The sequence below is a fragment of the Odontomachus brunneus genome, unplaced genomic scaffold (assembly GCF_010583005.1).
Source record: "Odontomachus brunneus isolate Ranch 3 - 2012 unplaced genomic scaffold, Obru_v1 Obru_scaffold_050, whole genome shotgun sequence".
NCBI lineage: Eukaryota > Metazoa > Arthropoda > Insecta > Hymenoptera > Formicidae > Odontomachus > Odontomachus brunneus.
Genome location: NW_022639500.1, coordinates 453,117 through 468,341, shown reverse-complemented (window position 1 = coordinate 468,341; position 15,225 = coordinate 453,117). Strand labels below are relative to the sequence as shown.

Here is a 15,225-nt window from a genome sequence, read left to right as displayed (position 1 = left end):
ATAACCTTCTGAATGAGTGCTAGGAACTTTCTGCTTCTGTACCAAGTTTGGAGACAATAAATTACTTAGTTTCTTTGATTTTACTTCTACCTAAAAATAATATAATATATATTTTATAATCCTTCAATATATATATATATATATATATATATATATATATATATATATATATAAAGTTCAATATTATTCTTATATTAAAATTAAAATATTAATATTAAAATTATGAAGTATATGTGAATAAAAGAATAATGTAAGAATAATGATAAAGTTGTATCTCTTTTCATATATAATATTTAATCCTTTAAGTATCACTGGTACCATTAGGGACTACTTAGGTTCGGGCAGTTGAAACCTTATAAATATGCTATTTAAAGTATTTTTGACAATATTTCATTAAAAAACAAAGTTATTAGAATATTCTATGAATTATGCACCTTAAAGTGTTAAGGTTCTCTAGACAAATATGTTCCAACTGAATATAAAAAACTATAAAGATATTTTTCAGTATTGCAACTCATAAGAGAAATCTAATAGGAAAATACTTCTCTGCACAAAACTTGTAAGTGACAGAAATCTTCTTACCTTGGATGTAGAGAGATTCCGCCTATGCCTGGCGTTATATCTCTCAAACAAGTTTTGATATTTTGTCGTATCCACTTCCTTGTTATTACCAAAATCAATAGTGAAGGCCAGTGGAGTCTGAGATACTTGGTGGCTGTTGGCGTGCTCCGTTATTCCCTCTGACAATTCAGTCTTATCATCCTCCGGCGTCGCGATTTGGTATGGACTGTGCGATGAATTGGCGTGTTCCTGGTACTTGCTTGTCGTCGCGTTACCGTTATCGGAAGCAGAATCAATAGAAAATTCATAGTTTGTCATAGCTCGCACATCGACAGCTTCCTCGTCGCCAGCCGTTACATCATCGGCGTGCAACAGCTCTTCATTGTTTGGCAGGAAGTCATCGCTAAGCTTTAGATTAGCATCGCCGGTACCAGAGGCTACTGTCGAGAGACGAGTGTCAGCCACCCTGGACGTGCCCGTCACTTCCATATTCACTACTTTTTAACATGCCAATCTTAAACAACATCCGTTAAACAACGGCACGTATCACACATACGAATTTGTCGTGGTTGAATTGTAAAAGCCACTCCTAGGAACGCGTCGCACAGCTCTCGGGCGGCGTCATCCGATATAGTACACGAGATTCCTTTGACGCATCGACACAGGTGCGTCTATTATACGCCATTGACTGCCATTCGGCACCATTGACGGGGAGAAATGTCAACATTCATCGTAGGTAACTGCCCTGAACTTTAGGTCTATTCTTTTTAACTAAGCTACCTGAACTGGTCGCACCTATCTGCACCAGTTTAGGCTAAAAACCACTTCAGCTAAAAAGAACAGACCTTTCTTTAGGGATTCGAGTTTTCTATTCGATTACTATTGGCTCCTGCACACAGGACGCGGTAATGCTTGCCGCGCAGCGGAAGTCCGCGCGACAGCCAATCAGTATGTTGTTTTTCCATAAGAGCTAGAAGGTTATTACGGAAAGCAGCATATTGATTGGCTGTTGTACGAACTTCCGCCGCGCGGCAAACATTACAGCGTCCTGTCTGCAGGAGCCATAAACATGTTCGACTGGCTTTGGGTTAACCCACTTTGGATTATCCAGCCTACGTTTATTGGTCGAACAAGTATTTATAAGCTTTATGATTGGCTAGTAGAGATTTAAGGCTGGTTTATGATGGTCGTAATCCGTTAAATTATGCCAGAACCGTAAAAATTAACCAATCATAGTCGAGTTATAAAAGAATAATCGACTGTGAGTGCTTTCCAATTGGGTGCGTTCAGCAAACTCAACAGTTGCACAACAATTGAGCAATTCGTCAATGTAATTTATCTAGATTTAAAGATCTAACAGTAAAAACCAATAATCGCTGATTGCTCACTGAGCGCTTTTTCCGCTGAACGCTCCCATTACTTAACACACTTGACACACGTATACCAGTAAAACCAGTTTATTGGTTACATATTATCTAAAATATCTTGTAAGATAATATGCAACCAATAAACTGGTTTTGTGTAACACAATGTATGCAACTGGAAAGCACCCTGTATTGATTAATAGCATGTTCGATTGGCTCTAGATTAACCCACTCTGGGTTATTCAGCCTACGTTTATTAATCGAACAAGTACTTATAAGCTTTATGATTAGCTAGTAGATACTTATGACGTCATTAATCGTTCTTGGAGCAATTAACCCAGGGCTAGAGAACCTCTTGTATAGAGAATCGCCAACTTGGTCACGTGACCAGCCAAGTTGGCGCCTCACTGTGATTGGTTCATTGAGAGTCGGCAGTCGTAGTCGGCAGTCGGGTCAGCCTGTGCAGTCGGTAGTCTGAGGGTACTATTTCACGTGTCGTACGACAAGCTTTTTGGATACGTTCATTGGTTGACGAACAGAGAACCTAGAAATACTCTATTCGCCAACTAATAAACGTATCCGAAAAGCTTGTACGACACGTGAAATAGCACCCTGATACGGGCTTTACGATTCTTTACGACTCTACGACTTCTATTGTAGACGAGCCTTTACATCACTCTACGCATGCGCTAAAGGCTTCTTGTTGCGAAAAAAATCTTCTAAACTGACAGCACTGATCTAGTCGAATAGGAAAAAGAAAGGTTATTCGAAGCTTCCTCGTTAGCAAGTAGTGTTATGTTCTCGATGAATACCTCAAAAAAGTACTAATTGGCGTTGTTGAAAATTGATATTTTGATAGAAGTTCTACACATCCAAAAACTGCTTATAATAATAATACTGTTTGGGCATGTTACTAAAAATGGTAAGATATAATTTAATAATATTAAAATAATAGAAATGTACAAAAAGGAAGCAGAGAATATTAGAATAAAAAACAAACATTTTTTGACGGTGTAACCATAATTTTATTGCAATATTCAATATGCTAATGTAAACTATGTTCCAATATCTATACTGGTACTGAAAATCTATAGTATGTGCAATATATATGTATTTTTAGACTATAAAGATTGAAACAAGCTTAGTATAATTAACTAGATAGAATGAATAATATTTCTTAATTCATATATACTTTATTGGTTTTCAGATTTCACCTTACCAAGCAATGATAAAAACCATAAGTGATTCTTTAACAACAGATTCAAAAACTGCACTTGCAATTGCATTTACTTTTGGTTATCTTATAGACACAATCTTAAGGAATACAGTTCTTAAAAGACATCGTACAAAGTCATCTGAACACGCTGAGAATAAAAATAAGAGGAAGAATAAGAATTTGAGTTTTAATTCAAATTCCGACGATGATGACGAAGATGATGATGATGATGATTATGATGATGATGATGATGATGAAGAAGAAGAAGAAGAAGATTGTAATGAATATCCACAACGTGAAGAATACAAGATGGTTTTTGCAATTAATTCAGAGTTGAAAATGGGAAAAGGCAAAGTGGCAGCACATTGTGCCCATGCTGCTATCGCGGCATTCAAGTTGGCCCTTAAAAGAAATCCATCACTCATAGATTATTGGGCAAAGTCAGGCCAGGCTAAAATTATAGTTAAGGTATTGTATTATAAGTTTATAATATATGCTAATAATTTCTGCAGTAAATGAAGAGAGAAAAAAATTGTGTGTGTGTATATATATATATATTATTTTTTAATATTAACTATTCATACACACATAAGTTATATAAGATATGAAGATTCATTTATAAAAAAACATTTTTTTTACTATACTTAATAAATATATTTAAATATACACAGTTAATAAATATATTTTTTCATAGACATAAAAGAGATATCTTGATTTTTAGGTGGATGACGAAAAGCAACTTATGAATGTAGAACAACAAGCTAAAAAAGCAGATCTTGTCGCGGAAATCATACGGGATGCGGGTCGTACGCAAATACCAGCAGGAAGTAAAACAGTATGTGTAATTGGACCAGCTCCAACTAGATTAATAGATGTGATAACTGGTGCATTAAAATTGTATTGACGATTTATAAAAATTGATCTTTTTTTATTACATGCTCAAATTTACATGTATTTTTATGATCTCAGTATCATATTGTTTGTTTAAAATCTTCAAATCTTTTTCAAATGATTTCATTGTATATCATCTTGTAATGGTATATTTATCAGTCACTTAAATCATGTAAGGTTGATATGCTACATAATATAGCATAAATGTATATCTGTGAAATTAACATTCTCCCAAATAAAAATATACATGAACAAATATACATGAAAGCAAATTTTCTTCTCAATAAGCCTTGACAATACTGTGTATCTTGTAAATTGCTCTTAAAATTAATATAGTACACCCTTGTATTTCATAAAATGTAACATCAAGTGTTAATCTGTGTTGACTTTCACGTTCTTATTGTCTGTGAAGTGTCAAACATACAATGTGTAAGTGACACTTTTAATCGAATGGTTAAGGCTCAGATGTTGATGAAGTTAAGATTATTCATGCCAGTATCAAGCAAATGTCAGTACAAACACAAAAGAAAGAATTCATTTTTTTAGACAACATTCGAGCCCTACGAATACGGCTATCTTTTGCTAATTAATAATTGTTTGGACGGATTAACATTAGAATTGAGCATATCAGCAAAACTTATCAGCAAGATTATCATCTTCGTAAATAATAGAGCTTGTTGTCCCACATGTACACGTATGCCTTCAACAGGAAGAAACACATGTGAAAACTTGTCTCTAGAAAATGTATTTAATAAATGTTAAGGCACCCACGCGCGACGTATCCTTCCGTTACGAATGCTTCATTTCGAATACTGAGAAATATTGGCAAATTCAATTAATCGCACGCTCACGTTACCGCTTCTTCACTGATCGTCGGTTTCCTGCCTAGATCTGCACTCGCAAAGCGGCAATAATCAATTTTTCGATGTATCTCCCGTTCTTTGGTACCCAGTACTATCAGCGATTACATTCTAAAACATATAACACTTATAAATATTGTATAAATAATCTATACCGGTGGCGCGGGAGCTTTCCGAGGTATTTTGTTCGAGCTGGCGGCGCTGCATTGTGACTCAGCGATCGATCTGCCGTCGGCCTCATCCCGCCGGCAAAGCTCCGGTTCGTTTTGCATCCAATTTTGCGTCTGATTATGACCCGATTTCGCCGATTGCGATTCCTCATTTTCTGGCACGGAGCCGACCTCCTCCAGCAATTTTGACAGGGACGGCGCTAGACCCAAGCCTAAATTCCGCTCGTGATACACTTCGGAAATCGTGGGCGTGAGTTCGCGAGTCAGACTCGTTAGGGAGGTGGCCAAGTTTCTCAAGTTCTGAGGATGCGTCTCCGTGGACTGAGTGGTATCAGTCTGCGCGCAGATATCCTCGTTCGTCGTGGCATGCCGGGGTTTTCTCGACGAGTTATTACCAATCTCCGTTCTTACGCTGAGTCTCTCCAGCACGGTGGCCGGCAATGGCGGTAGCGGTTGACGTCTTAATACAGTGGCATGACCGTTGTCCCAATCCGTCACCGAACTACTCGAGCTCGAGCCAGGTCTCACGTTTTGGTCGGGATAAAGATTCCGGATGCGCGTTTGATGATTTAGATTGAGTGCTACGGGAGGACTAGGCGTGAATGCCACATCTGATTCACCTGGAACAAATATATTTGAATATGCTTTTTCAGATTACAAATTAGATATTCTTGCTTGATTGTAAATTTAACTAAAATTAATTGAAAGAAACATGATGAAATCGAGAGCATTTTATTGAGATAATTTTCTCTATATTATTAAAAGATAAATTATAAGAAAACTATCTTTTTTATCACATTAAAATAAATAATTAAAACTAGAAGTTAATTAGTATATTTAATTTTAGAAGTATTTTTATATATACCTCCTCCATTTTGACATGGCTGACGCGGCGTCGGTATTAGAACATTTGACGGTTCCATGGTTTTTCCATCTGGTTCACCACGATGTCGTACGTAACTTGCAAACGCTCCTCCCAGTCGTGGTCGCTCCATAAGATTTTTCTCGGTATGGGCCACGGAAGCCAAACTCTCCATTGAACTACTCGAGTCTAAGCTGAGACTCTTCGGCGCTTCTTGCGTGTCTGTAATTAAAGTTACACAAATGAATATAGTTAATCTCCATCTCCTCTTTTTTATACAGTTATAAAAAATATTTTATATATTTTATAAGTATAAATATCATATATTATATTACGATGTAATTTTTCTACCATTATTATATATGTTAATATAAATTTTAATTTACCGAACAATGCTAGAAGAGCTTGAAGAGCAAATTGCACAGCTCTACGCGAGGCTTGCTTCCCTGTTCTCAACGTCACCTCCGACTGTCCGACCTCCATTAAATCGAAGCCTAAGCTGGCAAACAATTCGTGTGATCCTGAAGCTCTCCAAACGTGTACGGGCAAAATAACTTCTTGACCTTCTGTTGCGCAACTAGCTCTTCTCATGGCAGCAATTACATCTTCTGCAGCTTCTGGAGCCTTTAAAATATTGTCAACGCTGATTAAAAACAATAATATGACTAAAACTTTCAATTTAAATATAGTATAAATTATAAATGCGTTAAAATATATCAACTAAATTTAAACAGAGAAATATGATTAAAATTTTTACCGATTAGCTATTAAAATAAAAAAAAATTAGAATAAACAGTATAAGCATAGTACCTGTAAAAGTCTAGCTAGAGCGTGCAACGATGATTGACCTAATCCTAGTAAAGCTTGTAAGCTGGCGCTGCATCTAGTCAATCTCTCTTCGGGATCGCTCTGAGGGAAAAATACGGATGAAGGTATACCATTGCCGGCTGGTTCGAATCTAAATCCTACGGACATCAGAAGCTCTCGCCAACCGGTAGCCGCGCCCACTTTATTTTCGATACTACGCTGAGTAGTATACATAGCGTTTTTCTGACCGCGATGAATTCTCTGTAGTGATTTCTCCACTAGATGAAGCGTTACTCGTAGTGCGTCTCTGCTTTGTTCGGGACCGCCGCGTAGTAATTCCGCTAATGCTTGACCCATGAGTGCAACCTAGTGAAAGAATAATGCATTAAATTTTTATTCAGAGTAGTCATCAATATAAATAACGTCAAATTTATATAAAAAACACTTTCGAAAATTGGTAAATTCACATACATTTCGTGATTTTCCAAATAAGTTTTCATCTAATATACCTTGTTAGACAATCTTGCATCTCCGCCGATCAGCAGCCAACCAGCCCAATTCGCGGGATGAGCAAAATGTCTCGTGTGTTGAACGGTCTGCATCGCCTCAGCCAAGGCTCGTGACGCTCTCGCGCCTTGCAGCATCGCACTGTAAAACGCTCGCAGCAGGATACTGCCAGCGGTCGGTGGTACTGCCCACATCCCTATTAACACGCATTGCGCTCCCGCACTCAGTAGAGTTTTTACGAGATTCTGTATACCGTCCGACGTTGCGTTTGTGCTCTCCACGTTATTCCAACTGTGACCGCTGGATACGACCACTAAGCGCGCTGACATTCTCAACCTCAATATGTCCGCTTGACTTATCAGATATTCTGGTCTTTCGGATGGCTCCTCACACTGGTCGGCGGTGAACGCTAAACTACCAGTGTTCCAAAATACCGGTACCGTCAAATGAACGCACTCCGCGTCTGGTAGAGACCTCAGAACTGCCGATCTCGTAGCCTCAAGACCTATCACATAAGTGCATAAGTAAGAGAACAATTTTATCGTGTACAATCGAAAGATTTTATATGCATTAAATGATTGAGTTTACTAACCAGTCATCGCGCGGGCTTCTAACAATTCAGCCACTATCTCTGACTCGGTTTCGGTAGAAGCGACACTCTCGGGCCATCCGTATTCTTCTCTTATGTCTTCCGGCAACACAGGGTTTCCTGTGACCAATGCAGCCACAGTAGCACCGCCTTCCAGCACAGGTGTCTTCGATCTCTTTCTAAGAGCCGCAAGAGACGGTACCACCAACAGTGAGAACCTTTCGCATAGATAATCCTCACCCGGATTAGACTGCAGAGCTGGGAACGGTGCCAAGTAGAGAGACTTTTCTACCACCATGATCAACTCTTTTCGTGGCGGCGGCAATAGATCTTCGAAAGGGGCAAGAAGGAGATCGTAAAGCACCTGTATCGGCAACGGTGCCTGCCAAGTGGGTCCTTTCACTCCTCGTCCCCAACGAGCACTCCCCGCACGAGAACTCACAGAGCCAACACTGAAGAGACTGCTCAAACTGTACGAACTGGCGTTTAAGTGATGACCCCTCGATGGGATCTTAGTGGATTCCTCTATAAGATCATTGCTTTCGTCTAAAAGCGCCTCGCGCGCTTGAATAACTCTCTTTTCCAGACCCATACCATCGTCCAAAGTGGTAGAATGGAATCGTAATAGTCCACGCCCTGGTGCTAAACACCATGCGTGCAATTCGCAACCTACCTCGCTGAAACAATTTTACTTAATCGTTAGTATTATTTTTTAAAGATAATTACTTTTAAAGTTTGGACACACACACACAAATAGAGAAAATGATTAAAAACATATTAGAGTAAAAAATTAAAGTAAAAATTAAAGTAAAAAATTAAAGTAGAAAATTGAAATAGAAAAGTTAAAGTACCAAAAATATTTCTTGATTGTACCTGTAATATAAAATAACTCCACGTTGTCGATCGATAATCTCAGAATAATGGGCGGCATCATCCAAGGAGTTGCTCTTAGATCGTCTCGATCTTTCCGCCCAATTTAGAGCTTCTTCCGCTCGGTTCAAGCTGATCAGCACTTTCTGCAGTATCCTGTACGTCTCTGACAGTAACTCCGTTCGGCTAGGTTGACCGCACGTCAGTGATACTGAAGTACCATCTAATGATTCTAATAAATTCGCGGCTTTCTCTAGATGTTCCACGGAGATGCTCGCTTCTCCGGCCTCCCAGTGTACGAGGCCAAGTCTGTGTCTCAGTCTGGCCGCTTCCTCTCTTCTACCCAAGCCCTCGGACAGTGACAAACCAGATTGCAAGTAACTCAAAGCGCGGGACAAGTCCCCACACAGATGATGAAGTCTTCCTAAACTCGAAAAAGCTGCCGCTCGAGCAGGTTGATCTCCTGCTGCAGCCGCCAGGCTCAACGACTGTTCCTGCAATCTTATAGCTTCTTCATACTGTCCTAACGTCTCCTGGGTTACACCCAGATTAGCACAAGCGCGAGCTTGCAAGCCAGCTGCGTCTAAACCCTCGGCGATTGATAATTCCAGTTGATGATGACGTAATGCGGAATTCGGATCGTCCATTAGAAGATGAACTGCTCCCAATCCGCTAGCAGCTTCTGCTTCAGCTGCTTTGTCACCAAGTCCTCTTGCTAAAGCTAGTTGATGAGACAGACAACTCACAGCTTGTTCGTGGTTACCTAATGCAGCGTGTACTCTGCCTGTGTATGTGCAAAAAATTAAAATGTAAATTAAAAATAACATTAAAAATTGAAACTAAAAATCAAATTAAAATATCATTTGAATTTTCTTCATTAAAAAAAAACATTAAATTATATTCGTATACTATATTGTAATAAATTTATATCAAAGCTTTCAGATATTTAATCAGTAAGAAACTAATTTTTAGCATTACTTGTATATTTTAAACCATGTAAGATTATATCAATATGTCGGCTTACCTAGATCACCGTAGGCGGCACCTCTCGCTTCAGGACTATCTACTTCGTGAGCGGCCACTAATCTCTTTTCGAAACATACCAAAGCTTCTTGCAGGTTGCCAGTTGCTTCTCGAGCTCTTCCTAATCCTCGATATGCTCTCTCTTGATCTCTGATACTCTTCAACTTCGTCGCGGCCGTCAGTTGTTGCTCATGACATTTGATAGCTTCCTCTAAATCGCCTAAAGCTTCATAACAGTCTCCCAAGTTGCCGAGTGCTCGGGCTTTGTCAAGCAGAGCTGTACCAGTAGTTAACGGTTCCAGGGTCGCTAATTGTTGCTCGAAATAACCGATGGCATCTTCATAATGAGCCATATTTAGTCTAGCTATGCCCAAATTTCCTACAATAAAAATATGACTATTTATTTTAACTGTTTAATTATTCTCTCTCTGTGATTTCACCATAAATTATATACCCTTCATTCTATATGCATAGCACTAAAAAATTTACCCTCTTCGATTAAAAATAAATTAATGTGTGCTTTAAATGTTGAGAAATTGAATTACCTAATGCTTGAGCTTCTACTCCAGAATCCGCTAATTCCTTAGCTCTCTCCAGCTGTTCCTGATAACACTTAACCGCATGAGTATATTGCCCTAATGCCATATGCACTGCACCCAGATTTCCATGTGCCCTGCACTCGCCACGCAGATCACCAGCCTCTTGTCTCAGAGTTAACTCTTGCGTGTGAAAACCCAATGCCTTGTCCAAGTTCTTCGTAGCTCGATGAGCGATACCCAATGCGCCATAGGCAGCCGCTTCCAGACCACGATCGGCAGCTTGACGAGCTAAGTTTAATTGACGTTGATGCATCTTGATAGCTTCGTCAACTTCTCCCATGCGTAACAAACAGTCACCGATGTTTCCCAGGGCACGAAACTTACCGGCCAAATGCTTGGTCATATGCGCAATGGCTATATCGAATAATCAACGATTGTACAATGCTACACGAAGTTTGCTAAAAAAATGTACATAGTCTTTTCTGTTATATCTTTTCATAATTTTTGAAAATATTTTAACCGATTACAACCAATAATTTTTTCTATCGTTTTACACATGTTTCTTTCATTGATTTACACATTCACATACTTTTAATTACAAATAAGAAAAATGTGCTAAAATATAACAGGAAAAAAATAAATTATTAATATCAATTTGAGACACAAATCGAATAGACTTTACCCAAATAATATTTTTGGCACTCCAGAGCAGTGTCTAAATTTTCCAGTGCTAAATGAGCTAATCCTAGATTACAGTAAGCTCTGCCCATCCCCGATTTGTCCTGCAGGTCCTTCGCTAATGCTAAGTCCTGATCGTAGTATCTGACAGCTTCCCGGTGATTTCCCAGACAATAATGAGCGTATCCCAAGAAATGACACGCTTTAGCTTCTCCTTCTACGTCATGCAGTTCTTGAGACAACATAAGATAATGTTCGTAATACGGTACCGCCTCCTCGAATCTACCGCGCGAGGACAGGCAGTTGGCGAGATTCAGCAGAGCGCACGCTTCGCCAGCTGTATCCTTCAATTCACGCGCTATAGCCAAGTGAGCTCTATAATGCCTCAATGCTGCTTCATGGCCTTGCACAGCTTGATACGCAACCGCCAAGTTTCCATGCGTGCTAGCTTCTGAGCTGCGGTCGTTAACCTGTAAAAATTAAACGATGTATTAGTTCGTTACGTACATATATATATATAGAAAAAAATATTGAATAAATTATTAGAGATTTTTCAATGATAATGTAAAATTTGATTCGTTTCAGCTTTGAACGCGTTAAATGGTCTACCAACCTCTTTGCTTATCGTCAACTCCTGTTTATGGTACTTAATAGCCTGCTCGTAATAGCCTAGAGCGTTATAAGCATTCCCGATATTCCCATACGCTCTACCCATACCGGCTTTATCTCCTAACGATCTTGCGATTCCCAAGTGAGCCTGATGTAACTTCAAGGCGGCATCGTGCTCGCCAAGCAATTGATACACTATGCCCAGATTGCTACAAGCTCGTCCCTCGGCTACTTTGTCTTTTGTGGCCAACGCTACATCGAGCTGTCTTTGATGCCAAAGCTTGGCTTGTGCCAGGTCACCTGTATAAATAGATGCATTAATGAAAATATATTTTCAACATAAAAACAAACAAGTTTTTTGTTAGCAGAAAAACTTGAAGAACAAGTTATTTTGCATTATTCTTCGCAGGATAGAAGTCTCACCTGCGCATCTAGCGGCATGACCTAATCCCGCGTACGCTCTGGTCTCTATTGCTCTGTCGCCGAGTTCCTGAGCTATTCTGAGAACGTTCTCGTGATAAGCCATCGCCTGTCCGAAATTTCTACGGTAATGATGAGATGATCCCAGGTTGCTAAATGCTCTCGCCTCTTCCACGCGATCTCCGAGTCGTCTGGCTATTCTCAGGTGTTGTGTATGACAATCGACGGCACTCTCAAATTCTCCCATTGCTAAGTAGACTGCCCCGACGTTGCCGATTTCGCGCGCTTCCTGAAGCCGATCACCCATTTGCTTGACCAATTGCACACACTGCTTATGGGAGGCCAGGGCATTCGGTAGATCGCCAATCGCCGTGTAAACGTGTCCCAAACTAGTCAACGCCGAAGCTGCCGCCTGAGTATCCTTGCATTTCATTGCCAGAACAAGTTGATATCTGTGGGCCGTTAAAGCTTCCTTAAAGCTACCTTTGCTAAAGTAAGCAGAGCCCAAATTTCCGTGAGCTCTGCACTCGCCTTGTGTATCCCCCAAAGAACGTGCAACTCCTGAAAGTTATAATTGAATAAAAAACATTGTCTCGCATTATTTTTACTACAAATTTATATCACTCAAAGATCATATAGTTACGCATATTTCTACTTTGTGTTACTTTTAATATTTCGTTATTTCCGCTTACCTAAGTCTTGCTGCATGTAGTTTATCGCTTTGTCTAAGGAATTCAGTGCCCAATAAGCACTGGACAGAGCAGAAAATACAGAACCTCTCAATTTTAAGCTGCATGATCCTATAGTGAGTGCTGCTTCTAGCACGCCGGCAGCCGCCCTGTATTGTCCAGCCCCAAGTAGTTCCTGACCGACCACAGATATAACGACAAACGGAGATTCATCCAACTTCATTGCACGTAACTGCTGAAACGTTGGTTCCAAGGTTGGTCGTAACGGAGATTTTAAAGATGCTTCTACTAAACCGGATAATAATTGACGATTGGATGCATCATGAGCTAATCCTGTGCTGAAGGCGACAAGTGCCTCCCCGTGACGTCCCAGGCATTGCAATGCTACTCCTTGACGATAGTACGCCTAATTAAAAAATAACTTTTATAAATCTGTACTAATTGATTACTAAAAAAAGAAAAGGTAAGGAAAAATATATACTTTTGGCCATTGTGGACTCAACTCAGTAGCTCTGACGGCATCCTGCAATGCAAGTGCGAATAATCCCATCTTGAGTCGTGCAGCTGATCTATTCGAGTAAAGTACATGGCTAAGGGGGTCCAAAGCAAGGGCTTCCGTGTACAAGGTTGCGGCAAGCGCGTAATCCCCATTCTGACATGCCGCGTTACTTCTGCGCACCGTCTCTAAGAATAGTGCCCGGGATCCAGCGGCCAAGGCCGACGTACCTTCGGGCTCCACCTTAAATATAATAAAAATTAGTATATTAATATACTAATTAGTATAGTTTATACTATATTAGTAAAGTGTATTAGTATAGTACTTCAAAGTAATGCGTGATTTGCCATGTCTATAAATTTAGAGATAATACTGATACAAAATGCTACATGAATTTTAAAATAAAATAGCGCGATAATATACTTTAAAACATTATCTATCATAAACTGTACGATAAACAATGATTTAAAAATGTTTAATATATAATGTATTATATAGTTGAAATTATATATAGAAAACATATAAGAAATTACATTGAAGAAATATATTACTTTTATAAGATTTTAAAGAGATAAAAAATTGTTCACTTCTCTCTAATAATGTAGTGTGCAAACGTAAAATTAATATAAGATTAATAAAATAATGAAGCAAATAAATCAAATAAATAAATGAAACAAAATTAATTTTAATTAATAAGCAATAAATAGATTTGCTCCCAAACCATGAGACTAATCAAAACATTATATAATGAGAAATATAACGCGCGCGAGATCGAGAAACTGACCCAAAAATCATGCGATTTTCTCCGATCGGCCGCGATATCGAAGAAATCTCATCGTTACCTCAGAGATATCCCTATGAGACATTGCTTAAGACGAGCTAGTAGCATCCTCTGGCATGGACATTATCTGCGGCGGGCGAGCTGGCGTGAAAACCGATCGGGCCCCGAATTTTGAACGTGCTACACTTCTTTTCTCTCTCTCTATCGCTCTCTTTCCCGGTGGGATTTATCTCGGTTGTTTCTCCCGATTGCTACGTGACGACGACTCATTCGTACCTTTCAATAAGCACTTGGCGCGACCGCGAGCGGTAACGAGGGGGTTTCTTTTCGCTAGAACGGGCAAATGGGAGCGATTAATAAAAAAGGAGGGAGGCAGGCGTCTCAGGGGGGCACCCACTGCATTCCTGAGGCACAGCCATCTTGGAATGTGACCCCGGGTCCCCCCGTCGGGCCCAGAGCGGGGCCGGCACTGCCTGGCCCGTCGCTGTTTGCTTCTTCTATGCGCCTCCTCGTCTCCTCAGGCCCCGGTGGACCCCGCTCGTTTTGCAACACTATCATCAGCATACAAGGCGTACAACACGCACACACACAAGCATGCAGAAGACGTGGGCCACGCGCACAAAGATATCGGGGCCTGTTGGGCCTCAATACGCGTACAACAGCAGCCGCTATGTTACGCGTGTGCGTCTCGCGTTCCGAATATTAGGGCTATCTTCGTTACTCGTAAACCTCATCTAGATGTATCCATTAATCACGTTGTACAGGTTGTTTCACCGGATGTTCTTTGAACTACATTTCTTAGCGAATTTACAGCCAATTCTAAATAATTAATCAAGAAAAATATCATAATATAATAGTGGCGGGATTCTCTGGATGGGAAAACGTAAACCGTGGAAGAAATTTCTCCTTTATAAAGAAAAGTACCATTGATCTTTTCATTCGATCGAAATTTTTCTGCCGATTTTGTCAGAGAATTATTTGTTTCTTCACAACCTGAAATAACAAATTTTTGAATAATGTTAATGAGTGAATTAATATTCTCTAACTACTCTCTCTATTTTTCAATATATTAAATAACATTTTTTTATCTACATTTAGATGTAGCGTTTTCTCGTACAGATAAAATAAGATAGAAACCTGCTATACACTGCACGCACGCGTTTAAGCTGAAAAAATCAGGGATGTGATCCCAAAATAAGACAGCTCGAAATATCTTAAAATATTGTTCCCAGAATATCTCGATAAAACCTTGCGAGACCTCCGCCGGCTTTTGCTAGAAAAAATATCATATTA

General features: G+C 39.6%; 3 protein-coding genes across 6 annotated transcripts in view; 1 reads left to right on the top strand and 2 right to left on the bottom strand.

The window, feature by feature from the left end:
* Window positions 1–1,280, bottom strand: part of LOC116845231 — a 9,269-nt gene extending 7,989 nt beyond the window's left edge. The window contains exons 1-2 of the mRNA XM_032817671.1: window positions 583–1,280; window positions 6–90 (exon numbers count right to left, since the gene is read on the bottom strand). Coding sequence (XP_032673562.1) covers window positions 6–90; window positions 583–1,050 — 553 coding nt within the window. The 5' untranslated portion in view covers window positions 1,051–1,280. The remainder of the gene's footprint in view (window positions 1–5; window positions 91–582) is intronic.
* Window positions 1,281–2,490: 1,210 nt separating this feature from the next.
* LOC116845211 (peptidyl-tRNA hydrolase 2, mitochondrial-like) lies at window positions 2,491–4,292 on the top strand. The gene is made up of 3 exons (XM_032817624.1): window positions 2,491–2,847; window positions 3,133–3,609; window positions 3,863–4,292. Exons 1-3 carry the CDS (start codon window positions 2,833–2,835, stop codon window positions 4,043–4,045), a joined length of 675 nt encoding a protein of 224 aa, XP_032673515.1. The 5' UTR covers window positions 2,491–2,832; the 3' UTR covers window positions 4,046–4,292.
* On the bottom strand, window positions 4,049–15,216 carry LOC116845208 (tetratricopeptide repeat protein 28). 4 transcript variants are annotated; one of them, XM_032817617.1, is made up of 17 exons: window positions 15,070–15,216; window positions 14,857–14,925; window positions 13,994–14,751; window positions 13,137–13,394; window positions 12,659–13,061; window positions 11,970–12,527; window positions 11,551–11,846; window positions 10,942–11,407; window positions 10,266–10,673; window positions 9,722–10,099; window positions 8,701–9,481; window positions 7,831–8,504; window positions 7,241–7,743; window positions 6,735–7,097; window positions 6,311–6,548; window positions 5,928–6,146; window positions 5,042–5,682 (listed from the first exon to the last, which is right to left on the bottom strand). In XM_032817617.1, exons 3-17 carry the CDS (start codon window positions 14,015–14,017, stop codon window positions 5,042–5,044), a joined length of 6,210 nt encoding a protein of 2,069 aa, XP_032673508.1. In that variant the 5' UTR covers window positions 14,018–14,751; window positions 14,857–14,925; window positions 15,070–15,216. The 4 variants fall into 4 exon arrangements, with proteins under 4 accessions (XP_032673509.1, XP_032673508.1, XP_032673507.1 ...); XM_032817616.1 differs by having other exon boundaries at window positions 13,994–14,925; XM_032817618.1 differs by lacking the exons at window positions 14,857–14,925; window positions 15,070–15,216 and having other exon boundaries at window positions 4,049–5,682; window positions 13,994–14,017.
* Between the last annotated feature and the right edge of the window lie 9 nt (window positions 15,217–15,225).

Bases quoted from the DNA above. Each gene is read 5' to 3' on its own strand.
- LOC116845211 (XM_032817624.1), top strand. The intron at 3,610-3,862 runs GTATTGTATTAT...CTTGATTTTTAG, and splicing joins AGGCTAAAATTATAGTTAAG to GTGGATGACGAAAAGCAACT.
- LOC116845208 (XM_032817616.1), bottom strand. From the start codon at position 14,017: ATGTCTCATAGGGATATCTCTGAG. The intron at 13,395-13,993 runs GTAACGATGAGA...ATTATATTTAAG, and splicing joins CTCATAGGGATATCTCTGAG to GTGGAGCCCGAAGGTACGTC. The intron at 5,683-5,927 runs GTATATATAAAA...TATTTGTTCCAG, and splicing joins GCCATGTCAAAATGGAGGAG to GTGAATCAGATGTGGCATTC.